This window comes from Scyliorhinus torazame, chromosome 7, assembly GCF_047496885.1.
Source record: "Scyliorhinus torazame isolate Kashiwa2021f chromosome 7, sScyTor2.1, whole genome shotgun sequence".
Classification (NCBI taxonomy): Eukaryota; Metazoa; Chordata; class Chondrichthyes; order Carcharhiniformes; family Scyliorhinidae; genus Scyliorhinus; species Scyliorhinus torazame.
Genome location: NC_092713.1, coordinates 86,643,726 through 86,669,386, shown reverse-complemented (window position 1 = coordinate 86,669,386; position 25,661 = coordinate 86,643,726). Strand labels below are relative to the sequence as shown.

Genomic DNA, 25,661 nt, shown 5'->3' with positions numbered 1-25,661 from the left:
ACTCCCGCTTCCCTTTTGCCATTCCCTGCTCCGACATGACCGCGGCCACAGTCATTAAAGCCCTGAACAGCATCTTCACGCTGTTCGGTTACCCCGCATACGTCCACAGCGACAGGGGGTCCTCTTTCATGAGTGACGAGCTGCGCCAGTTCCTGCTCAGCAAGGGCATAGCTTCAAGCAGGACGACCAGCTACAACCCCCGGGGGAACGGGCAAGTAGAAAGGGAGAACGGCACGGTCTGGAAGGCTGTCCTACTGGCCCTACGGTCCAGGGATCTCCCAGTTTCATGGTGGCAGGAGGTCCTACCGGACGCTCTCCATTCCATCCGGTCGTTATTATGTACGAGCACTAATCAAACGCCTCACGAGCGTCTCCTTGTCTTCCCTCGGAGGTCCTCCTCTGGAACGTCGCTGCCGACCTGGCTGGCGGCCCCAGGACCCATCCTGCTCCGAAAGCACGTGCGGGCACATAAGGCGGACCCGTTGGTCGAAAGGGTTCACCTCCTCCACGCAAACCCCCAGTACGCCTACGTGGAGTACCCCGACGGCCGACAGGACACGGTCTCCCTGCGGGATCTGGCGCCCGCCGGCACCACGCACACCCCCCCGACACCATCAACCCAACCGCCCCCCTTCCTGCCACCGCAGCACCCCGCAACCGCCCCCTTCCCAGGAGGATCAGTCCCCCTCCCCTTTGCACCGACAGCTGAAACTGTGCGGCTCCCGGAGGCGACAACGCTGGTACAAGCACCACCACCACCGCCGGGGCCGAGGCGATCGACACGGACGACCAGACCGCCCGACCGACTCGTGGCGTCGATGTAAAACAAAGATGGACTGTCCAATGAACATTTTGTTTTTCCTATATCCTCTGTAATTAGTTGTAACAGGACGATACTGTCCAATACTGTACTACCATGTAACTGTTCTATCCTCCCAGGACCAGCCCTGTAAACCCTTACCACCATACGAAGCATCACCCCGCCGGGTTCATTTTTGACAAGGGGTGAATGTGGTAGTATGTATTGGGGGTCATGTGGGACTGCAAGCCCTAATGTCATTGGCTGACAGATCCCGGGTCCTGGTTGGCCGTTGACCTCATACTCCGCCCTGAAGGCGAAGTATAAGAAGCCGGTGCCTTCCCCCGCAGGCCAGTTTACTATCGGGCTGCTGGGGAACAGACACGCTTAATAAAGCCTCATCGACTTCACTCTATTCGTCTCACGGAGTCTTTGTGCGCCACAAAATGCTGGCTTTGACAGAAACAACCACATTCCCTGAAGGAATAAATATAACAAAATCTGCAATTTATATTTGTATACCATCCTTAACATAATAAAATATCCGGGCAGCATGTTTCACAGTGGTTAGCACTAGGACTACGGCGCTGAGGGCCCGGGTTCGAATCCCAGCTCAGGGTCACTGCCCATGTGGAGTTTGCACATTTTCCCCATCTCTGCGTGGGTTTTACCCCACAACCCAAAGATGTGCAGATTAGGTGGAGTGGCCATGCTAAATTGCCCCTTAACTGGAAAAAAAAAAAAAATAATTGGGTACTCTAAATTTAAAAAAAATAAAAAGAAAGCATAATAAAATATCCCAAGGTGAATCACATGAGAAAAATATGACAGTAATCCACACAAAGAAAAACTAGGGGGTTGAATCTCCCATCAGAATGTTTCCACTGGTGCTCGGAGCAAAACTGACATGCAAATCGATTAGTACCCGATGGCGGATTCCACTCCTCAGAGATGATCACAAATGTGGTTGCAGTGCCCTCCCAGGATCGCTGGCAAGGCCCTGACACCCCTAATCACTGGCAAGACCCCCTCCCCTCGTTCCTCCCTGCAATCCTTCCTCAATTCCCCTCTTCAACCCCCCCTCAATTCCCCCTCAGTCCCTCCTCAGTCCCCCTTTCAGCACCCCCTCATTTCCCCCTCCATTCCCCCCCAGTCCCCCTCTTCAGCACCCACCAATTCCCTCCTTCCGACCTGGATACTTTGTACTCCGAGGGTGGTCCTTCGTGGTGGGTGGGGATTGGAGAGGGCTTTGGCTGGGCTGGAGGGGCTCAGGTCAGGAGTCTTTCCCGGGATGGTGGTCATTTGGCTGGTCTTCCCATCTGCAGCCTTTAAACCCTTTAAACTGTCTGTCAGCATGTCAATATTAAAGTTCTCTGATAATAAAGTGGAAGTCTTCCCATCTTCAGCCTTAAATCCTTTAAACTGCCCATCAGTATGCCAAGTTCAAAGATCTGTGAGATAAAGGGAAAAGTATTCCCTTTAATGTGGTGAAAGTCTTTGAAATGGTATTTTCACAGTCAATTTCATCGCCCTTTAATGCTTTGAAGTCTCTGTAACCTTAGTAGCCTAAAAGATTTGGCCTGAGTGTTTTACATTCAACTTCATGGACCATTGCCTTTTAAAAGTCTCTTGATTGACGGGTCCAGGCAGTGTCAATGGAAGGTTTACTGTTTTTTATTTGTATAGCTCTACAAGGCGCCATTAACTCTGAAAAGAGCGGTTTCTCTAACCACAGTTTTTTTTCCACCGGGCCATTGGATTTCACGTCGCAGGAGATAATACCCCCCAGGTCAAAGAGAGAAGGCTTGGTCAAAGAGGTAGGTTTGGTGAAGATCAAGAGTCTCGAGTTAGAGGAATGCAGATATTTCAAAGCATTGTTGGACTAGAAGAGGTAGGTAGAGATAAGGCCATGTAGAGATTTGAAAACAAGGTTGAGAATTTTAAAATCATGACATTACTTGACCAAGAGCTAATGTAGGTCAGCAAGCAGCAGGGTGATAGGTGAAGTGAACTTGTGGCAGGTTAAGACAGCGGCAGCAGAATTTTGCATGATCTCAATTAACGGGGAGTAGGATGTGGAAGACCAACCATGGCTACAAAATTGTCAAGTCTGGAGGTAACAATGGTATGAATGAGAGTTTCAGCAGCAGATGAACTGAGTCAAGTATAAAGTCAGGCAATGTTACAGATGTAGAATAGGCAATACACAATCCTAATGATTGTGTATGTATGAGGTCAGAAGTTCATCTAGGGGCCAAAGTTTGACACCAAGTTCATGAACAAACTAGCTTAATGTCAGATTTTTACCAGTACGAGGAATGGAGTCAATTGCCAGGGAACGGAGTTTGGAACAAGAAACAAAAATAATGGGCGGAATTCTCCGTAGCCCGACGCCAAAATTGTGAACGGCGATCGGGTGGAGAATAACTCCCGACGCCGGAATCAGGACAGGCGCCAGTCTGACGCCAGTTTGCGTTGGTCTGCCCCCCTCCCAATTGGGGTCATCGGGACGCACGCAGTCGCAACCCCGTTGGCGCGTCATCAGCCGTCCCACCCATGATGCTCTGCCTCCAATGGGCTGGGTTCCCGACGGCATGGGCCACGTGTGGTCCCAGTGGTCGATGGCCTGGCATGCCGGCTGTGGACGGTGTCCAGCGCCGCCACACCCGCCCACGATTCGTGCCACTGTTCGGGGCACTTCTGCTAGGGATGGGGTGAGTGGTGGGGGGTGGCCATGAGGTGGGCTGTGCGGTTGGGGTGGGCGGGTACATGGTCTGGCATGACCGGTGGGGTGTAGGTATGCGCGGCTGCAGCTCGTCAGCCCTGCGCATGCGTGGCCTGGGACCCGGCGATTCTCCGGCTGTTTTCTGCGCGATCCACGGGTGTTTCAGTTTTCCCAATATTCTTTCATCTTCCCAATATTTAATTGGAGGACATTTCTGCTCATTTCTGTTGAATAAGCTATTTGGTATTTTGGCAAAAGTGGAGGAATCAAAAGAGCTGGTGGTGGGGTAAAGCTGGGTGAAACCTAACATTGTGCTTTTGGATGATGTTGTCGCATGTGGCGAAGGATACCCTGATGTGTTGGGTGTTCTGGATCACATACAGATCACCAACACTTGAAGTAGTGCAACACTATTTTATTAAAAGGTTAACTATTTAAACACACTTGAACTGTGGGTAAATACAATACTAGCTTTAACTAAAGACCTTTGCCTTGTCCTAACCAGTTGATGCACTCAGCACATGATGAATGTCTGTGTTACAGGCTGTGAGCTCTGTGCTCCTAGCTAGCTGCTATTCGAATGAGCGGGAACTCTGATGCCCCCTGTCTTTATAGTGCGTGTGCTCTCACTGGTGATTTGCTGCGGTGTTGTGTATGTTGATTGGTCCCACTGTGTGTCCATCAGCGTGTGCCTGCACCATAATATACTGGTGTATATTATGACATACCTGTTGTCTGTTAATTGGTACGTAGTCTTGTTCACCCATTACCATCTGTTTAGTGACCGACATTAGCTCTGGATCCAGAAATACCTCCATTTAAATATTTTTAATCTGGTTTTCAAATCCTTCCATTACCTATCTTCTTCGTATCTCTTAACCTCCGCTAGTCCTACAACGCTACAAAATCTCAATGCTCCCCTCAATTCTGGTCTCTTGCTCGTCCCTGATTTTAATCACTTCATTGATGTCCATGTCAGCTGCCTGGGAGGCTAGGTTTTGGAAATTCCTCTGTAAGTCTCTCTGCCCCTCTACCTTTCTCTTCTCCTTTAAGAACTTCTCAAAACTTAATTGGAAAGAGCACCCTACCCAAGGTCAACACCTCCACCCTATCCCCATAACCCAGTAACCCCACCCAACACTAAGGGCAATTTTGGACACTAAGGGCAATTTAACATGGCCAATCCACCTAACCTGCCCATCTTTGGACTGTGGGAGGAAACCGGAGCACCCGGAGGAAACCCACGCACACACGGGGAGAATGTGCCGACTCCGCACAGACAGTGACCCAAGCCAGAATTGAACCTGGGACCCTGGAGCTGTGAAGCAATTGTGCTACCCACAATGCTACCGTGCTGCTTGGTGTGGCTTGGTGGTGCGTGAAACACCTTGGGACATTTTGTTTACGTTAAAAAATCATATATGAATGTAATTTTTTTTTACTTACCAAGTTGAACAAAGTATTTTTAAAAAAAATAACCACATACACAGTTAAAAAAATATTTACATTTAAAAAGAAAATTATAGATTATCCTCAGTGTGTATTTACCTCAGGGCTGTAGAATTCTAAATTGTATGGTTTTCTGAATCTTACATTATTAATATAATATGGTGCACAGCTTCCTCCATAATATCTGTTGTCTAGAACAGTTCCCTCCGGAGTCCCAGTTAAAATGTTGTATCTGTGGATATATGAAATCAATTAATTAAAACACAAATTAAATTCACCAACCCACATTGCTGGTAAAATGTTCCTTATTACGTTGATATTCTGTTCTTTATTTCCTCTCTCATTCATCCTATGCACCAAATATATTGCCCTAGATTCACCTCCTTTCTTCTGCATTATCTACCTCTCCGTTGGCTCATAATTCATCACATTCTCTGGCCTTACCCATTCTTTTCGAGAACTTCAAAACAGGCATCAACCATTTCTTCCTTGAAAAGTCTGTAACCATTTAAAACCCAAGTTTGGCTTCTCTATTACCTCCTCAATTATCTTACTTGGTGTAATACTGAAGAAGTGCTGCACTGTTGAAATTGTTGTCTTGGATGCGTTATTAAACCGAGGCTGCACTTGCCCTATTGGGTTTCTTGTGATTTGAATTCTGAGTACTGCTGATCGAGAGCCAATAGTGTCCATATTTACAGTACTGTATTGAAATACCAGTCAGATATGGATTGAACAGAGGATACATACCCACTTCCAATATGTTGCGCGGCCCAATACGGTTCAGTCTGCCTGGAACATGCATTACTCACTCTCCTGCATCCTTCCTCATCAGATTGATCTCCACAATCATCATCTTCATTACAACGGAGTCTGCGAGGAACGCATCGACCTTAAACCACCACCACCCCCACACAAAATATATATTTCAGTGTAAAGCGGGAAGATTATTTTAGTTACAACTTATTATTTCCTGTTTGATTGATTAAAATTTATGGTTTACTGTATGTGGAAGCAGAACTATTGCAGGTGTTTCATGCCACATTCAGTGGCAGGGTGGGCCAGGATGGCGTGCAGTCTGCCATCTTGTCCGGCACCATATTGAAAAGGCATCCAGCCTCATTGAACTTCATTGAAGAAAGAAGGTGGACATCCTTAAAATGATGATAGATCTCTGGGAGCACTGAAGATTGAAGATGGATTTCCTGGAAAATTCTGAGGTGGGAAGATGGGCCTCCTTCAGGACACCAAATCTGGAAGGTTCACCTACAGTTGCACTACAGAGGTGAGTGTCATTCCTTCATCTGCATCCCATTAATGGGATGCAATTGAGGTTCACACTGACCTCTAATGTGTTTTCTGACCCGCCATGGCAGGCATCAGTGGAAGATCCCGCTGTAAAGTATGCCAGTGTGAAACTGATTTCTGGGCCTCCTGCCATACTCTTCCCCCAGGCCTGCCATCAAACAGGGGGATGAGAGAATTCCGCCCAGGGTTTAGTCCATTCACAAAAATGGATTTTGGTGCAGTTATTGAATTTATCTAGCCAATATAAAATTGCTTTAAGCAAGGCTAATCAAATACTCGGAAGGAACTAAGAGGATTTGTTTGTAAGACAAGATTAGTTATTTTAACCTTGAATAGACTATTGGTTAAAACCAAATTTGGAAACTTGTATGTAATTATTGTAAAAATCCAATTGGATCACTAACGTTCTCCAGAGAAGGGAAACCTCTGCCCTCTATCCGGTCAGGCTTACATGTGACTCCAATCCCACATTCCATGATTGCCTCTTAATGCTCACAGAGTAACTAGCAATGGGCAATAAATATTTCCCTGGCAATGTCATTCACCTCCCAAAAGTAAACTAAAAGAAATTGTATTGCAGAGGGTGTGCAGGTCCTAGTCTGTCAAATTGGCATTTCTCACTCACCAATGTTGAAATCTAGAGTAATTTAATGAATGAAAAAATATTTTTATCTCCTCAATTGCTATTTTGTACCTATCTGATCCCTAATTGCAGGTTACAGTCTACTTTAGAGGATTTATTACTATTTCATTTTCATTGGTTAGCCACTGTAGAGACGAGGACATCCATATTTTAGCCACAGATTGTAGACAGAAACATTGGGTATATACATCAAACAAGGCTACTACCAAACATTACAGATGACCCAATCAGCACATACAAATTTTAAGGTTAATTTTGTTCAGCACTCTGCAGCCACCAATTGCCGATAATCATTATTGGGTTAAGTGAAGATTCAGTTCTTCCCCAATGGTTGGTTTACATTTTACTGAAGACATTCATTACCTGTAATAGCGCACACAAAACCCTCGCACAAACTCCTGGTTCTGCAGGGACCTGCTGTGCAGGACTTCTCTTCTCTGTCAAAAGAGTTGCATGATACGCCACCAAACTGAGATGGTACTTCAAGTCTTGCATACCTGTACTGTATAAATTGAGGTGGCAAACACTGAACATAAAGGAGTAGGTATGATAATTCATGGCTAGTTAAAGTGTAATGGGGCAACATGCTGGTGCTCCTTTGAGTATGCATCACTAGTTTCATTTTTTTTGGCTCTATTTTATGCCAATGGAGACAAGATTGAGGAACAGTCTAGTTTTCAATTTGAAAGGCTAGTAAAATTGCAGGTAAAATTTCAAACTGTGTATTGCTACACACAGTGGACACTTCCCCCAATTATGATTCTTTATCACAATTTTCATGATTTTATTTCTTCCCAACTTGAGGATACAAAGGTCAACTTTAGTGTTTCCTTGACTATTATTGTGTTCACCTAGTTGAACAAAACCGTTCATGACCTGTACCTTTATCCCACAAATACATTTTCCATTGAGTTGACACTGAGGTCTGGAAATTGGGGCTCACTCTTGCTGCATGTTCCAGTGACAAGAGTGGCAGGACAATGGAGGTCAGTGTTAATTATTATTACTGATGAGCTGCAGGTTCACTCTCAGCCCAAGAGACAATCTGCTGGTCTCAGGGGACACTAAGATTCTCAGGTTTGGATGGAAGCTGAAGTTGCTAGGTTGATCTGGGAAGAATGAGGTAATGAGGAAATGCACAATGTAGCCTCTGTGGATTTAATGTTGAGTTGGAAGATGTGCTTTTGGTACTCATGAGGTGAGTGAAAAAACATAATGGTGTTTTACCAATGCTGGGCTGAAGCCATCTCTTTAAACACAGAAGAACCTAGCTACAGTATGTCATGAGTAGTCTAATTTTGTAAAGGAAACCTCAAATCCATGACAGGCTCTCTTGTGTGCTTGTGCAAAGAGCCGAATGTTTGGTTCAGGCATGACCTTTGTGTTGTGTTATGTACTCTGGGATAACACAGGCTGCAACTCGATGCAGCTTTTGACCAAAAGATACTCCAGACTTTGAAGTAAGTTCAATGTTCAATGCTTTAGTAACTCAGTCTAACTCACCAGGTGCTCTAAGTCACGTGGTGGGTGTGAGGCTTCTGATCTGCCCCTGTCCTACTCTCTAAGTCTCACCTGTGGAAAGAGACAGAGCATGTGTCCCCTGTCCATATATATGGGTTGTGTAATGCGCCCTTGTAGGAGTGTCACCTCTGGGTGTCTTGGCTGCCCATTGGTCGTGTCCTATTCTATGTGTTCTTTAGCTGTATGTCTGCATGTCATGATGTCTCTGGTGCTCCCTCTAGTGTTTACTTAGTCATAATGTATTTACATTAACCCCTTGTGTATTTACAGTGATGCATATCACCACAACCCCCTTTTTTGTGTTACATATTTTCTATACAGTGTTAAAGAAAAATTGAACAAAAACAGGTAAATAAGTGATGACATGTACAAGTTATGATGACTGTGATGACGATACAAGATCAAAGAATAGTTATGATGACATTGAGGATTATACAATACCAAATAATAGTTATGATGACGTTGAGGATTATACAATACCAAGTAATAGTTATGAGTCCAAAGTTCACGAATTTACACGGTCGAGTGGCTTTCTTGTGCTGTTATGGATGTGTTGATGTTGATGTTGCCATTCCCTTGTGAACGCCGTCAGTGTCCTGGTGTTTACGTAACCAAGAAGTCATCAGGAGGTGTTCAAATGGTCAAATCACTTCATTGTCTGAGGTGGACTCTTTTCTTTTTATGGTTGTGGTAGCAATTCTTGATGACATCTTTCCTGAAAGCTGGTTTGCTTGTCCGTAGTGTAGGAAACGTGAATTGGTCAGATGCGTTGACATGCCATGGTATGTTTGCACTCTCGCCATTGTTCTGAGCTGAGCAGTAACATTGTCCTTCATGGGCAGAGTTGTACCATGTCGTACCAGTTGTTGTTCTGTTGTTGTTGTCATTGTTGTTATTGATGTGCTTGTTGTTGTGTTTGTCGCGCTCAATGACCACACCGAGTGGAGAATTTGAGTCCTTCACAAAGTTACTTGTGTCAGTGTCCTTTGTGGCATTTGCTGTTTCATTGAGCGTGCCGACTCTGATTCCTCGGCGCTTCCTGTCTGGAGTCATGTCCGATTCACTGGAATCATCTTTGGTTTGTCGATGCTCCCCATCTGGAGTCATTTCAGGTTCTTGTGGAGAGGCTCGAGTAGATGAGGTTTGAATTAACGTGGTGTCACTGGAGTCACTTGTAGCCTCACTTTGATTGTCGAGTGCCTTTGCACATACTAGCTGAGGTCTGTCAGTCTCGCTGAGATGTCGCACATCTTGTATGGGAATTGTGAAGCCTTTGTCACTGGGCACAAACGGTAGGTAGACCTTCAGTGTCTTCTTGTTGGTTGGATGAGCTGGGTAGACTGTCAGAGTCTTCTTCTGGTGGCTCAAATAATCCAGGTAGACTGTCATAGTCTTTTTGTTGTTCACGTGAGCGTGGTAGACTGTCATAGTCGTCTTGCTATGCCGTTGAGCGTGGCAGACTTGTATTGTCTGCTGCTGGTTGCTCAGATAAGGTTGCTAGACCTTCATGGTCTTGTTCATGTAAGGACTGCGTCTGGGGTCTTGCGTTGCTTCCATCGTGGAGTCTGTCAACGAGCTTGCTGTGGAGGCTCGTACTGCTCTCTCTGTGGAGTCTGACATCGTTCCTTGTGTGGAGTCATGCAGTGGTCTCGCTGTGGAGTTGATCTGTGCACCTGCAACGGAGTCGTTCAGTGGTCTCGCTGTGGAGTTTTTCTGTGTTCTCTGTGTGGAGACGTGCAGTGGTCTCGCTGTGGAGTGTGTCATCACTTTCTGTGCGGAGTCAGGGACTCTTTGTGGTGCGTGGAGCATTCTCTTGGCGTCAGGCCACAGCACAATCCTGTCCTCATGAGTCGGGATGTCATCTATGCTAGGCTAAGGATCCTCAAATCCGAAGAACTGTGTCGGATGCTTCAATGTACAACACATCTCGTCGTGGTTTGGATTTGGTACTGAGGTCGCCACGTCCAATGATGAAATCATCGTCTGAGTCGGAGTCTTCAAGGACTAAATCATCTCTTAGTGCGGTGCTAACCTCCTGTTACAGGGTTCTGCGGAGGTTACTTTCAGCTACTGGTCGAAGTGCAAGCATTGTGCTGTCGATCCTGGTGAAAGAATTGTGTTTTCTGGCTTAAAAGTTTTTTTTCACTATTTTTGGACATTTCCCCTTTAAGTGGGCGTGGACCGGGGCCTCTGACATCATGACGCTTGTGATGTAGAGCGTAGAAATGGATTGCGCATGCGCAGATCACTTTTCCTTCACTGTGCACTCCTTTTGCAACTGCGCATGTGCGGCTCCTTGCGCAAGATGGGTGCCAATCAAAATTGCCGTTTGCCTCTGCTGCAAGCTTACCTTTGCCTCGTGGTGCGTATAGGCGCCAGTTTTACCGATTTCTGTTGTGTTCATCTTGCAGTCTCTCTTGTCCTGCCTTTTGGAGTACTTGAAGGAGTTGATGATTTCTGTTACACTTTCACCCGTAATGGTGAGCAGAAGATCTATCTTCTCAGCATCGGCCACGCCATCTAGGATGGATGCGACCATGTAAATCTCAAATCTCTGCTTGAATGCACGCCAGTTGGCACTGAGATTGCTGTGGTACCTGAGCTGCTGATGAACCGGAAACTCGGCATCTTGCCTGGGTGCTGTTGTTCGTCGTCACGGATCTTGCTGAGTTGAACTATATAGATTCAACAGGCACTACTGGTACCATGTTGTGTTATGTACTCCGGGATAACACAGGCTGCAACTCGCTGCAGCTTTGACCAAAAGATACTCCAGACTTTGAAGTAAGTTCAATGTGATTTATTGAACCATTAGCACAGTCTCTATGAGTTTGACTCTCCTGCTAATCTTGCTATAGTAACTCAGTCTAACTAACCAGTCTGTTCTGAGCCACGTAGGGGGCGTGATGCTTCTGATCTGCCCCTGTCCTACTCTCTAAGTGTCGCCTGTGGAAAGAGAAAGAGCATGTGTGCCCTGTCCTTATATATGGGTTGTGTAATGCCCCCTTGTGGTAGTGTCACCTCTGGATGTCTTGACTGCCCATTGGTCGTGTCCTATTCTATGTGTTCATTAGCTGTATGTATGCATGTCATGATGTCTCCAGTCCTCCCTCTAGTGTTTACTTCATCATAGTGTATTTACATTAACCCCTTGAGTATTTACAGTGATGCATATCACCACACTATGGACATCTGAGGAGGAGATTTCACAACTCTGGTGAGCGATCCCATATCCTGTACAGAAATTTTGGCCGGAATCCCCCCTACCCGGCGGGGCGGGGGGGTCCCGGCGGGATGGAGTGGCATGAACCACTCCGGCGTCGGGCCACCCCAAAGGTGTGGATTTCTCCGCACCTTTAGGGGCCAAGCACTCACCGTGAGGGGCTAGGCCTGCGCCGGAGTGGTTTCCGCTCCAAGGCTGGCATGGAAGGCCTTTGGCGCCACGCCAGCCGGGGCCAAAAGGACTTCGCCGGGCGGCGGATGTCTGCGCATGCGCAGTAGCATCAGCGGCCGCTGACGTCATCCCCGCGCATGCGCGGGGGGGGGGGTCTCTTACGCGTCAGCCATCGCGGAGGCTGTGGCCGAGGCAGAGGGAAAAGAGTGCCCCCACAGCACAGGCACGCCCGCGGATCGGTGGGCCCCGATCGCGGGCCAGGTCACCGTGGGGGCACCCCCCAGGGCCAGATCGCCCCACGCACCCCCAAGCCCGCCTGCGCCGCCAGTCCCACCGGTAAGGTAGGTGGTTTGATTCACGCTGGCGGGACTGGCATGACAGCAGCGGGACTTCGGCCCATCGTGGGCCGGAGAATCGCCGGGGGGGGGCCCCGCCGACCGGCACGGCGCGATTCCCGCCCCTGCCGAATTTTTGGTGCCGGAGAATTCGGCGGCCGGCGGGGACGGGATTCACACCGCCCCCCGGCGATTCTCCAACCTGGCGGGGGGTCGGAGAATCCCGCCCATTTTTATTTTTCAAGAATTATTTCTTGGCAGAATAAAACCATTACTGAGTAATATTTCTTCCAAAATGATCATGAGGGTCAGGTTCTACATAGCTCTTTATTTGTATTGATTTTCATTGCCATACTTACACGTTTATTCTGGCAAGGATCACAAATGCTCCAAGAGGACCAAGATGAAAGGATGCAATCAATTGGCTGCGATGGATTCCTCAATGATCTTTTCCAATGTCCTCCCACTTTGTTAATATTTACTACATTTGATTGATCATTTGATTCTGCAAGCGTCTCTCTGCTGAAATCAGATGGGAATTATAATATAGCTGCAGGATAATATTGTTCTTTTCCTAGGATGTCTGGTCTAAACATAGTTGTGCTGTGCACTTTTAACAAGATTCCATAAATAACAACAACTTCAATGTATAAAGTGTTGTTATCATAACGAAAAGCCCCAAGACTCTTCACAGGAGTAATACAAAACAAAATATGACATTGAGGTACATAAGGAGATAGGAGCTAGGTCAGATTCTTAAAAACTTGGTTAAAGAGGTAGGTTTTAAGAAGTGTCTTGAAGGAGGAAAGAGAGGAAGCGAGGCGGAGAGATGTAGGGGCGTAATTACAGAGTTTAGAGCTGAGCACACCAGTCAAAGGCAAAGCGATTAAAATAGGGGTTGGTTAAGAGTTCAGAATGGGGTGGTGGGGGGGGGGGGGGGGGGGGGGTGGAAGTCAGGTAATGTTAAAGGGTTGGAAAAAGGTGGTCTTGGCGATAGCGCAAATATGAGAGCAGAAGCTCCGGAGTTTAAAGATGACACCAAGTGCGCGATTTCCCGGCCATGTTACGCCTCCCGCTGATCCCATTATTCCCGGTTGAATAGCTGGAGAGTCCACGCATGGGAATTGCACCGGCGGTGAACCAACCGCGATGCTCCCGACATGCATGGGCGAGATTCTCCGACCCCCCGCCGGGTTGGAGAATCGCCGGGGTCTGGCGTGAATCCCGCCCCTGCCGGTTGCCGAATTCTCCAGCACCGGAGATTCGGCGGGAGTGGGAATCGCGCGCGCCGGTTGGCGGGCCCCCCCCAGCGATTCTCCGGCCCGGATGGGCCGAAGTCCCGCTGCTGGAATGCCTGTCCCGCCGGCGTGGATTAAACCACCTCTCTTACTGGTGGGACAAGGCGGCGCGGGCGGGCTCCGGGGTCCTGGGGGGGCGCGGGGCGATCTGGCCCCGGGGGTGCCCCCACGGTGGCCTGGCCCGCGATCGGGGCCCACCGATCCGCGGGCGGGCCTGTGCCGTGGGGGCACTCTTTCCCTTCCGCCTCCGCCATGGTCTCCACCATGGCGGAGGCGGAAGAGACTCCCTCCACTGCGCATACGCGGGGATGCCGTGAGTGGCCGCTAACGCTCCCGCGCATGCGCCGCCCTGCAATGTCATTTCCGCGCCAGCTGGCGGGGCACCAAAGGCCTTTCCCGCCAGCTGGCGGGGCAGAAATCAGTCCGGCGCAGGCCTAGCCCCTCAAGGTTTGGGCTCGGCCCCTCAAGCGGAGGATTCCGCACCTTTGGGGCGGCGCGATGCCGGACTGATTTGCGCCGTTTTGGCGCCGGTCGGCGGACATCGTGCCGATTATGGAGAATTTTGCCCATGATCTGGATCATGCCCTCCCGAGGCGTGATCCAGATCTGCATATTTAAATGAGTCTTAAAATGTATTTAAATATCCGCAGCCCACTCGAGTCTGGAGTTTCCTGACTCCAGAGACTCATGCCCATGAAACGGGGGTGAAGGGGGCATGAAGGGGAGGCCTGAAGAAGTATATGAAGGGTGGGGGCATAAAGGGGTGGCATGAAGGGTGAGGTCGTGAAGAGTAGGTATGAAGGGGGTGATGAAGGGTGGGGGTATGAAGGGTGGGTATGAAGAGGGTGAAGGAGGGGTATGAAGGGCTGAGGGGAGTGAAGGGGGTGCCTGAAAGGGGCAGTGTTGAAAGGGGGGGCAGGTTTAAATGTGGGGGGACCTAAGCTACCTCATAGTGGGGTATGCTCACTTGTGTGTAGGGGGGGGGTGGTTGAGTTTGATGCCTCAATGCCGGCGAGGATGGATAGGGGTGGGGCCGGGTCACGGGTCACCCCCATGCCTGGGTGGTGTGGAGTGATGTGCACATTTAGTGATGGGGTGAGGTTGTTGCCCATGTCTGTGGGGCCATGATATCCATGGGTGGAGGGTGTGGGGGACCTTCAACTTAACTTTGAGATCTGTGAGGGGCCTGTCTTGCTGGCATTTTTGGTTCCTCGCTCCAAAAATAATTTGGATTTTTTAGTGAGAATCTGCCCAAGTTCCAAAACAATGGCGAAGTGTGAGTGAATTGCAATCTGGATGATGCACAAATACCCAACAAAATCACCCTGTGATTTCCAAGCAAAATGGCACATTTTGTGGGCAGATTTTGCCCCAATGTTGATAACAGGTGGCTTTAATCTCAGATTGCTGCCGGGGAATGGGATGGAGTCAATGGGCGAAAATTAACCGAAAAAAAAAACTATCAGCGGAATTCTCAATTTCAAAGATTAAGGGCGGGATTCTCCAGATGCCCTATATGTCCGGTCGGAGCAATACATCAAATTCAATGTGGACCGAGCCCACCAGGATGCTCGGGCAGCGGTGTTCGCCATCATCTTCGAGATGCCCCGGGTCCGGGGGGTGATCGACAGGATGCATCTTGCCCTACGAGTACCGGCCATGACAGACCAATCATTGAGTGGAACCGAAAGCAGTATGCACGCGCCTTCATAATGGCACACTCAACGGTTCCTGACCTCTTCGAGGTGCACCCTCGAGGGGTTGCCTCCTGGGCGACAGGGGTTATCCGCCCTGCCTCCTGCCCCAGCCGGCCAACCCTTCCCACGAACACCTTCCCTGTGCCCCCGCCCTTGCAACCCCCTCCGTGGTTCCTACCTGCCTTACTATGGAGTGCGGGCCTTGGGTTGGCAGTAACAGCGGGCTGGTCCTTGCGATAGAGGATGATGACAACCGGCTCTGGGGTGAGCTCTGGCGCACTGCACCATATGACAATGTCTGACACCTGCCCACGATAGCACTTCACACTGTCCACCTGGGTGATCCCTGCATGCAAGCTGGCTATTACATCATATGGTCCCACCAAACCCTTGGGGTGGCTTAGGTGGGGACCGTGGGAGGTTGGGGGTCGGGGTGGAACACCAGAACAGTGAGCGCTAGCTGAACTGGGATCCTGGACCAAGCTCATCTCCAACATCCACCCCACCCCTAGCGCCATCTCTGCAGCCAGCGCAGACCAGCCCTCAAAATCTTCTGGCAGAGCACCAAGGCTGGTTGAAATGTCGTACATGTGTTTAATGTGAACAAGTAAACATATATTTATAGCTTTCTGCCTAGCCCCTATCGCTATCCTATGTGCTGCACCTGTGCCAGCTTAATTGGTGTCTACCTTCCTGGCTTTATGTGCCCTCATGGTACATCTAGGCGGATCCCCAGGTGGGACATCAGGAATGAAGGTGGCCCGCTGTGATTCCCTGGGTCCCCTTTGGTGGTCGTCTTCTGGGGCAACCGGGCCTGGAAGGGCCCGACTGCTGCTCATGTGTCCCAGGTGGCATGGTGCTGCTCTGTTCTGCCTGCTGCCCATCAGACGTGCCCGAGACAGGGAATGTGGGTGTAGGGGGGGGAGTCCAAGATGCTGTGCTGTTCCAGCTCCTACCCTGCGGGAGTCACCTGCATGGTCCCCATCACCTCCTCCTCCCTCGGTGTGCCCAATAGCCACAGGGCTACTCCATGGGATGGGGTTGCAAGCAGGGCTAACCCCTGAGGCTCCCCCGCCACCTGGCGTTGCCAGTCCTGGAGGCCCCCGCCGGACCCGACCAGGGTCTCAATGCTCGTGGCCATGGAGCACAGGGAGTGGACCACCCCTCTCGGGGACTGCACAGAATCACGCTGCGGCTGTGCCAGCACCTTATGGATCTGTACCACTTCAGCCAGTGACTGTGCCACCTCCCTCTGGGTCTGGCTGGAATAGTGCAGTTATGCAGCTGTCAAAGGATTGGGTGCTTATTTTGTCCATGCTGTTTGATGCTTTGGATTTCCTGACCATGTTACATACAACATTGTGTCCTTACAGCCAAATAAGTTTTAAAAAGAAGAGCATGGAGAAAATGCTTGAAAAGTGCTAAGCTTTGAAGTGGTTCCTCTTTACACTATAAAAAATATTCTTAACAGCAAGGTTAATATTTTGGACAGGACCTGCCATGTGAGTTGATACCAATCGAACTGCGGCCCAGTTCTAACATTGTCTACTTTTCTTTCACACTGATAACATTCAGAGTTTTTATTGTCAGCTCTCCTGGAAATGAGAAATTGCCAACAAACCATGAAGAAACACCTTTTTTTCAAAGGTGTGTTTCTAAATTGCCTTGTATTCAATTTACTTACAGAAAAGTTGAGATTCCGCAATGCAAAATTCGTAACAAATACATTAATGTGTATTGACAAAATTCTTAGTCTTCTAATTCAACAAAGTTATTTTTAACAGTTTAACACTATTAGTGATAATGGTAGAGGAAGTACAAGCAAATGCACTAACACCAGTAATTCCATACAGTTCCAGGAAAGCAAACTGACAACAAAAGGATTATCTTCTAAAGCATGTGAAATAAAGTGGGAAAAAAAGCATTTTTCAGGGCAGGTTGCTGGACATTCTGTGATAAGAAAAAAGATACTGGGCAGGATTCTCTGATACCCCAGCCCCGTGTTCCATGCCATTTGCTGGCAACAGGATTCTCTCTTCCCAACGCCTGTCAATGGTATTCCCTATTAAAGCCACCTCATGCCGCCAGGAAACCCGGGCGGGGGGGTGCGGGGGGGCAGTGCGGGGGTGGTTGCGCTGCTGGCGGGAAAGGTATTCCGGCCATTGTTAGAAATGCAACCAATTTCAGAGGAAAACGCCTAAATTCCTAATGGCAACCATACAAAGTTTCGCCCCGTCACATTTTCTCATCTGTTCTGGTGAAGGTACTGACACATGCTAGAGTGCAGTCCCCACAGATGCTGTCCGTCCTCCAGTGCCATGGCCAAGTACCCACTCTTCACGGTGGCCGGGAAGTTATTCAGAAACAGAGCAATTTTAACTGGGCCTCATTCCCTTTACAGCCTGCACCTCACGTACATTTCCCTGGTGGTTTCTTTTTAGCCACCGCTACTGCCCGCCCACCACCACACTAAACCTATCTAGCCTAAGGATCTTAAATCCAAATGCATTGCCTCCTACCAGTCATCTAAAACTTTGAATAACTAAACTTTTAATTGGAGAAACTTACCAGTAAACATTTGGCTGTATAATGCCTAATGCAACATAAAGCAGTATACAATTCACTGATTGAAGCATCATCTTGTATGTTTTCAGCATATTCCAAACAGCATGCGCAGCAACCAACAGTTAAGCTTTCAAAATAATAAGTTATCAGTGTTGTAATGTTTGTGGTGCTGCTCTTTGATCAATTGATTTTCTTATTTGTGCAGGGATTAAAACATACAGCTCCTGAAGGTCATTTCAAACCACCTTAATATCATTATCTTTCAAAAAGTATGAATTTCAGAATTATTTTGGCACATTGTAATCACTCCACTTCATAAACCTTCATAAAGATTGCTTATCAATTGATCAGAAAACATTCAGCGACAAAGTGATTGTGTTGCGGTTTGACAGAGATCATTAGGGGGCAAGTCGGCTTTCCTGGTGGGCAGCTTCATTCGGATTTAGTGTAAGTTGGAGAATCAGCCATGGAGTGCCAATCTTGAAACCATGCTCCCATGGAAGGTAGCTCCATATTGATTTGCTGAATGTATCTCTAAATTCCGAAGATATTTGTTTCCAGAAGACAGAGCACTTGGAAAATCTGCAAATAACAAATATTTAACTCTGGGCGAGCTACTGTTATATATAGTAGCAGTGGGTAGTCAATTAGTCCCATTAAAGGGTCATTGAAACATTGCTGATGACGCAATTGTGATCTTCCATGTCCTCTTGATGGTTTCAAGAACACACTGGAATGCAACAGCCATGGCCACAGCAGCATCCTGTGGAAGGGCTCTTCATTCACAATGGTGGCCTGACAACTGTAGTCATAGGCAATTTATAACTTTTCACAATGCTGCAGACAGCACCAGCATTTTGAAATGCCCTTGTGTTCTTGTTCATGCCACGGCTGTGCCCACCTCTCCTGGTGATGCTCCTGGCTGGATAATCCTACAGGCCCTGCTTTGGGCCTTCCACTTTCACGGTCTGTCCACTGACCTTAAAAATTGCCTACAAGGAATTGAACCCAACAGGGAGTTTGTGACCCATCCGGGAAAACCCAGTCCCTAGTTTCAATGAAAATGGTAAAGGAAGTGGGAAATATCATTCTCACGAGTCAGGTTGGTCAATAAAATGTTTTAAGGAAGCTGAATTTTTATTTTAAACTGGGGGAGGCAGTCAAAAAGGTGGGAGAAAGGTCAGATCAATGACACAAATGCTTTTATTTCACTGCACATGGGCAAGGAAGAGCAAGAGTGTTTCCTCCAGGTCCAATAAAATAGGAGCCTGTGGGAAGTATTGAAGAAGTAGCCGAGAAGAAATAGAAATAGTACGGACATCTGTTACAGGGAGAGAGGAAATATGGTGAAAAGAGTGATGAAGATGAGACTGCCAGGGAGAAGGAGAAGATGAAGACCTAAAACCAGATGGTAGGAAGTGGTGGCAGCAAATTTGAAAGAAGGTGGCTGACAAGGAGGTGGATAAGGTTGATCTGTAGGAGCCTGTAACTGGGCCTTCTCAATTGGGTAACCCCTATCACAATAATAATCATTATAATATTCTTCTTCTTCCTCTTCACCCATTTTATTTGTGGTTGCCACAATGCTTGTTGATCCTTGTTAAAGACTGCATATTGCTTATCCACTACAACCATTGCTCCTGTGGCCATCTAAAATGCCGCCCGCAAAGGATAATGGGAATTATGGTCAGGTTGGGACACAGATGATACACAGCACCTGTGTATTGTGCAGAGGAAAACCAGACCTGTACAGAAACTCACACCTGCTAAAGGTCAATCACCGATTTCCCCAGGACAATGGGACTCAGATTGAAACATAGCAGCAGTAACAGACTCGGGGGCACCTTTTACCTTATTTGGGAGTGCATACATGCCTTGGACAATAGCAGCTAGAACCCGCCCAGCCATTGAGGTACCCGCCCCTAATTGGCCAGAATCGATTAAGGTCATCAAAACCCTATCGATCCATTGGATCCTGAGTTGGGACTGCCCAAAAGAGCGCGAAAGGTCGGAAGATAAGAAGAACTGCGCAACCAATATTCTGTCTCTTTTGGGACCGGCCTCTGCCCCACCAACTGCAGCACAAGGACCAGCCAAGTTCAAGGACCCGCGATCGCTACCTGAAGAGGGAGCCGCAGCCTAGACGTACCTGACGACTTCCAGCCGCCACACGTGTGGATTCAGACAAAGGCCTTGTCTAACCTGCACAGAGCTGGTCACTTGAAAGTTAAGTAAAGGTCATTTTAGATGTTAGGTATAGTTTAATGTGTAGCCGCGTATTACACATAGAACCAAACCTGTGTTTAATAATAAACTATAATTGAAGTAATGTACTGGTTGTGCGGTCATTTGTCCAATACAAGGAACATACTTGCGTCTTGTGGTTATTATTAATAAAGATAAAAGACCAACACTCCTATGTTAACAGCTGATAGAAATGGTCTAATCACTGATAAGGCAGCTGTAATGGACAGGTGATGTGAGCACTTCACCAAGCTCACCGGACAGCAAACTGTCAGTTCTCAGTACTCTGCAATTGTGAGACATTATTCTAGGCAGGAGAAGAGGCTGAACAGGTTCCACCTTGACTGTCTCAGACGTATCCTTGGTAAAATCACAACAGGAAAAGGTCACCAACACAGGAGTGCTAGAACATGCTAATTCCATCAGCATACATTCATTGCTGAATTAATAATGTCAGCACTAACTATGCCAATTTCATCTGATGGAATAGAGCCGCATGCCCAAAACGTTCGCTACGATGAATTGGTAACTAAATCATGACCGCTGGCCACCCATACCTCTGCTACAATGACATCTGCAACTGAGATATGAAGATAGCAGATCCTGGCACTGACAACTAGGAGAGCGTCACTAATGTCCATGACCTCTGGAGTGTGGATGTTTGTAAAGGTATTGCAAGAAAAGTGCAGACGTAAGAAGTGCAGCTGGCTGAGAAGAAGGTTCAGAGAAAACAGAGGGCAATGAATTGTGCAGCTTCTCATCCCACTGCTGTCCTCTGCAGCAAATGTAGGAGAGAATGCCTTGCCAGAGTGTGGCTCCTGAGCCACACAAAGTGATACTTAACACAGAGTTAACCATCACAATGCAAATAATTTAAAAAAATTTGTTCATAGGATTTGGGTATCGTTAAGTAGGCCAGCTATTATTGTCCATCCCCTTGAGAAGGCGGTGGTGAGCTGCACTTCCCTTATTGTGGAGGGGAATAGAGAGAGGAGGAGAGAGCATAGGGTGTCTTTGTATGCAAATGATTTGTTGCTGATGGACTCTCTCCAGTGCAGAGGAGATGATGAAGTTGCTCGAGAGGTTTTGCTCCTTCTCAGGTTATAAATTGAACCTGGATAATAGTGAATGCTTTCCGGTGAATCTCCCAGGGAGAAGAGCTGACCTGGGGAAGTTGCCTTTTTGCTTAGCCAGGTCCAGTTTTAATTATCTGGGTGTCTGAGTGGCCCATGACTGGGCCTTGCTATGGAAATTAATTTTGGGGATCTGGTTAAAGCGGTGAATAATGACCTAAAGTGTTGGGATATTTCCACTGACTTTGGCAGGGAGGTTTCAGTTGTCAATATGAATATCCTCGCAAGGATTTTATTTTGGTTCAGTGCCTTCCAGTTTTCTTGTGAAATCTTTCTTTGTGGGAGTCAATATGATAATCTTGTCTTTTGTTTGTGTGGGCAGTGTGGTGTTGGGTGTTCTGACACACAGATGAGCCAACACAGTTGCATATGGTACAACGCTTCTTTATTTAAACTTACTATTTACAGTTTGGTCTTTGCACTCTGCACGTGGGGGGTTCCTTGCTTGTGGTGTTTTAACAGCTCTTTCTTGTTCCCTTCTCCCCAGACCTACTGACCACCAGGTGTCGTGCTCGTGCTTTTTATGTGGTTGGTGTTCTTGTCTGTGATTGGTTGTGGTGTTGTGTACTCTGATTTGCCTGTTAGTGTGTCCATCATGATGTGTGTGTTTGAATATCATGACATTCCCCCTTTTTACAAAGATATGTGCCTACGTGGTAATAAATATGATCGTGACGTGAGTGCATCTAAGAGTGTGTGTGTGTGTGCAGCATGTGCATATGACGGAACTATGTACATGGGGCGATGTCGGGTGCGTCACATGAATCAAGTTGTACCATAACATAACATAAATGCGAACGAGAGAAGAAGAAAAAAAAACTTGAACAGTTGTCCAGTCAGACGACATCTGGAACGATAAACAACAACAGGTTATCATGTAAAATTGTGCAACTTGTTAAACATATGAACTGTATTATAAGTCCAGTCTAATGGGCTTGCGACGAATTCGGGTTGACCGCCTCAAGGGTGGATCAAGAACCACCGGCTGCTGTGCAGGCATGGCCATGGGTGGCGATGGAAAGGGCGTGATGTGCGGCAGCTCCACAAAGTCATCCTCGGAAGCCTGTTGAGGATCTGGCGTGTGCGTGCTGTGTGGCTGTGAGCGTGGAAGTCGGCGAAGGGCGCGCCGATTGCGGCGACGCACGGAACCATCCGGCATGCGAACCAGGAACGAGCGGGGAGCCACTTGTCGGAGGACTTCGGCCGGTGCTGACCAGCCACCATACGGTTGATGGACGCGTACTTTGTCTCCGGAGGACAGGGGGGGCAGGTCCGTCGCTCGTGTGTCGTACCGACCTTTCTGGCGATCACGCTGCAGTTGCATGTTCCGAAGAACCGCCTCATGGTCTGTTGTCGGTGCCAGGACGGAAGGTACCGTCGTCCTGAGGGAGCGACCCATTAGTAGCTGCGCTGGCGAGAGGCCCGTGGATAACGGGGCCGATCGATAGGCCAGCAAGGCAAGGTTAAAGTCCGATCCGGCAGCAGCCGCCTTGCACAGGAGCCGCTTGGCGATGTGGACACCCTTTTCAGCCTTCCCGTTCGATTGTGGATGCAGAGGGCTGGATGTCACATGAGTGAAACCATATGCTGCGGCAAAGGACGACCATTCACGGCTGGCAAAACAAGGTCCATTGTCTGACATGACAGTCCTTGGAATGCCATGGCGAGCAAACGTTTCCTTGCAGGCCCCAATGACTGCGGACGACGTCAGATCATGGAGAGGCATGACTTCCGGGTAGTTTGAGAAGTAGTCTATAATAACAATGTAATCTCTGCCGAGCGCGTGAAATAGGTCAACACCCACCTTCGCCCAGGGGGACGTCACCATCTCGTGTGGTAGAAGTGTTTCCGGAGGTTGCGCCGGCTGAAACCTCTGACAGGTTGTGCAGTTGAGCACCACGTTGGCTATGTCTTCATTAATACCCGGCCAATATACCGCCTCCCGGGCCCTTCGTCTGCATTTTTCGACGCCCAAGTGGCCTTCGTGTAGTTGATGAAGAATCATCTGGCGCACGCTGTGCGGAATAACGATCCTGTGCGATTTCATAAGGACCCCGTCTATATTGGTGAGATCATCTCGCACATTATAAAACTGGGGGCACTGCCCTTTTAGCCACCCTTCCGTCATGTGGCGCATCACTCGCTGCAGAAGGGGGTCAGTCGCCGTCTCTGCGCGTATGTGGGCCAGACTAGGATCATCAGCTGGCAGATTTGCTGCTGTCAGAGTCACGTGTGCCTCAATTTGACGCACGAACCCCTCTGCATCTGGTGGTGTGCTCACTGCTCGGGAAAGAGTGTCCGCCACGATGAGTTCCTTCCCCGGAGTGTAGATCAGTTCAAAATTGTACCTCCTGAGTTTAAGTAAGATGCGCTGGAGGCGAGGAGTCATGTCGTTCAGGTCTTTGTTAATGATGTTGACCAGGGGGCGGTGGTCAGTTTCGACCGTAAATCGTGGCAGGCCATACACATAGTCGTGGAACTTGTCCAGTCCAGTTAACAAGCCCAGGCATTCTTTTTCGATTTGCGCGTAGCGCTGTTCGGTAGGGGTCATGGCTCGTGAGGCATACGCAACCGGGGCCCATGATGACGTGCTGTCTTTTTGCAGGATTCCGCTCCAATACCAGATTGGCTGGCGTCTGTTGAGATCTTTGTAGGGCGAGTCGTGTCAAAGAAGGCCAGCACTGGTGCCGTGACCAGTTTGTGCTTGAGCTCCTCCCATTCCTGCTGATGCGATTGGTGCCAGTTGAATTCCGTCGATTTTTTTACGAGATGGCGCATATTTGTTGTATGAGAAGCCAGGTTGGGAATGAACTTCCCAAGGAAGTTGACCATGCCCAGGAATCTTAAGACAGCCTTCTTGTCAGCCGGTCGTGGCATGGCTGTGATGGCGCTAACCTTGTCTGCATCGGGACGGACCCCTGACCTTGAGATGTGGTCCCCGAGGAATTTCAGCTCCGTCTGGCCGAAGGCACACTTCGCACGGTTGAGACGCAGGCCATTTTGTCGTATGCGGGTAAAGACACGTCGTAGACGATGCATGTGTTCCTGCGGAGTGGTGGACCAAATGATGATATCGTCCACATATACACGTACCCCTTCGATGCCTTCCATCATCTGCTCCATAATGCGGTGGAATACTTCAGATGCCGAAATGATGCCGAATGGCATCCGGTTGTAGCAGAATCTGCCAAAAGGGGTGTTGAATGTGCATAGTCTTCGGCTGGCCGGGTCCAGTTGGATCTGCCAGAATCCTTTGGACGCATCCAATTTAGTGAATATTTTGGCTCGCGCCATCTCGCTGGTGAGGTCTTCTCGTTTCGGGATGGGATAGTGTTCCCGCATGATGTTGTTATTCAGATCTTTTGGATCTATACATATACGGAGCTCGCCAGAGGGCTTCTTTACACAGACCATGGAGCTGACCCATGGCGTGGGCTCCGTGACCTTGGATAGGACCCCTTGGTCCTGAAGAATCTGCAGTTGTGCCTTGAGGCGGTCTTTGAGTGGCGCAGGAACCCTGCGAGGTGCGTGAACGACAGGGATGGCGTCCGGTCTGAGTCGAATCTTGTACGTGTGTGGCAATGTCCCCATGCCTTCAAAAACCTCCTGGTTGTGAGCAAGGAGGGAATGGAGATTTGCGTGGAACTCAGCATCCGGGAAGTCGGATATCTCATCTGGAGAGAGAGACATAATGCGCTGTACCAGGTGAAGGACCTTACATGCCTGTGCGCCCAGTAACGAGTCCTTTGATGAGCCGACAACTTCGAAGGGGAGTGTGGCCATGTACCTCTTGTGAGTCACCTGTAGCTGGCAAGATCCTATGGACGGGATGACGTTCCCGTTATAGTCAACCATCTTAAGCCGGGATGGTGTGATGGGTGGTTTGACCTTCATGGCCTGGACTGCAGAGTAAGCAATCAGGTTGGCGGATGCGCCGGTGTCCAGACGGAAGGCGACGCGCGATCGGTTGACCGTCAGGGTGGCACACCACTCATCGGCTGGATTGAATGCATTGACCTTGTTGACATCAATGACGGAAACTCGGAAGGCATCCTGGTCATCTGCATCACTTAACTGGAAGTCTTGATGCGTGGGCTGGACGGTCCTGACTCGTCTGCGAGGTTGTCGAGGATGCGCCGGATCCATGGGTTGAGCCGCACGACAGTGGGCTGCGTAGTGGCCCATCGTGCCACATCTGTGGCACTGTCGGCTTTTTGCAGGACATTGCCCTTTTAAGTGTAGACCTCCACAATTGCCGCACGTCATGACGTCACGGCGTTCGTTGCGCCACTGCGCATGCGCAGTGCGATCTTGCGGTGGGCGCGCCTGCGCAGTGCGTCCCTCGTTGTGGCCGTTATTTTTGGCGCGCACCTGCGCGGGAGACCGCGAAAAGCGCGGGAAGCGGCCGCTGTCGTCCGGGCCGTGGGTCGGGAAGTAATCGACGGCCTGGATGCGTTCGACGTCGTGGGCGGCCTGGCTTGCCGATTCGACGGCTGGGGACCCCCTCCGTGCCAACTCGGACGCCTGAAATCGGGCAAAACGGCAGGTAG

The 25,661-nt window shown here is 48.8% G+C and overlaps 1 protein-coding gene across 1 annotated transcript in view; it reads right to left on the bottom strand.

The window, feature by feature from the left end:
- Nucleotides 1-25,661, bottom strand: part of dab1a (DAB adaptor protein 1a) — a 747,664-nt gene that overhangs the window by 64,645 nt on the left and 657,358 nt on the right. Inside the window, exons 16-19 of the mRNA XM_072512896.1 lie at nucleotides 12,534-12,696; nucleotides 7,288-7,426; nucleotides 5,724-5,865; nucleotides 5,073-5,205 (exon numbers count right to left, since the gene is read on the bottom strand). Of these exons, the coding sequence (XP_072368997.1) occupies nucleotides 5,073-5,205; nucleotides 5,724-5,865; nucleotides 7,288-7,426; nucleotides 12,534-12,696 (577 nt within the window). The remainder of the gene's footprint in view (nucleotides 1-5,072; nucleotides 5,206-5,723; nucleotides 5,866-7,287; nucleotides 7,427-12,533; nucleotides 12,697-25,661) is intronic.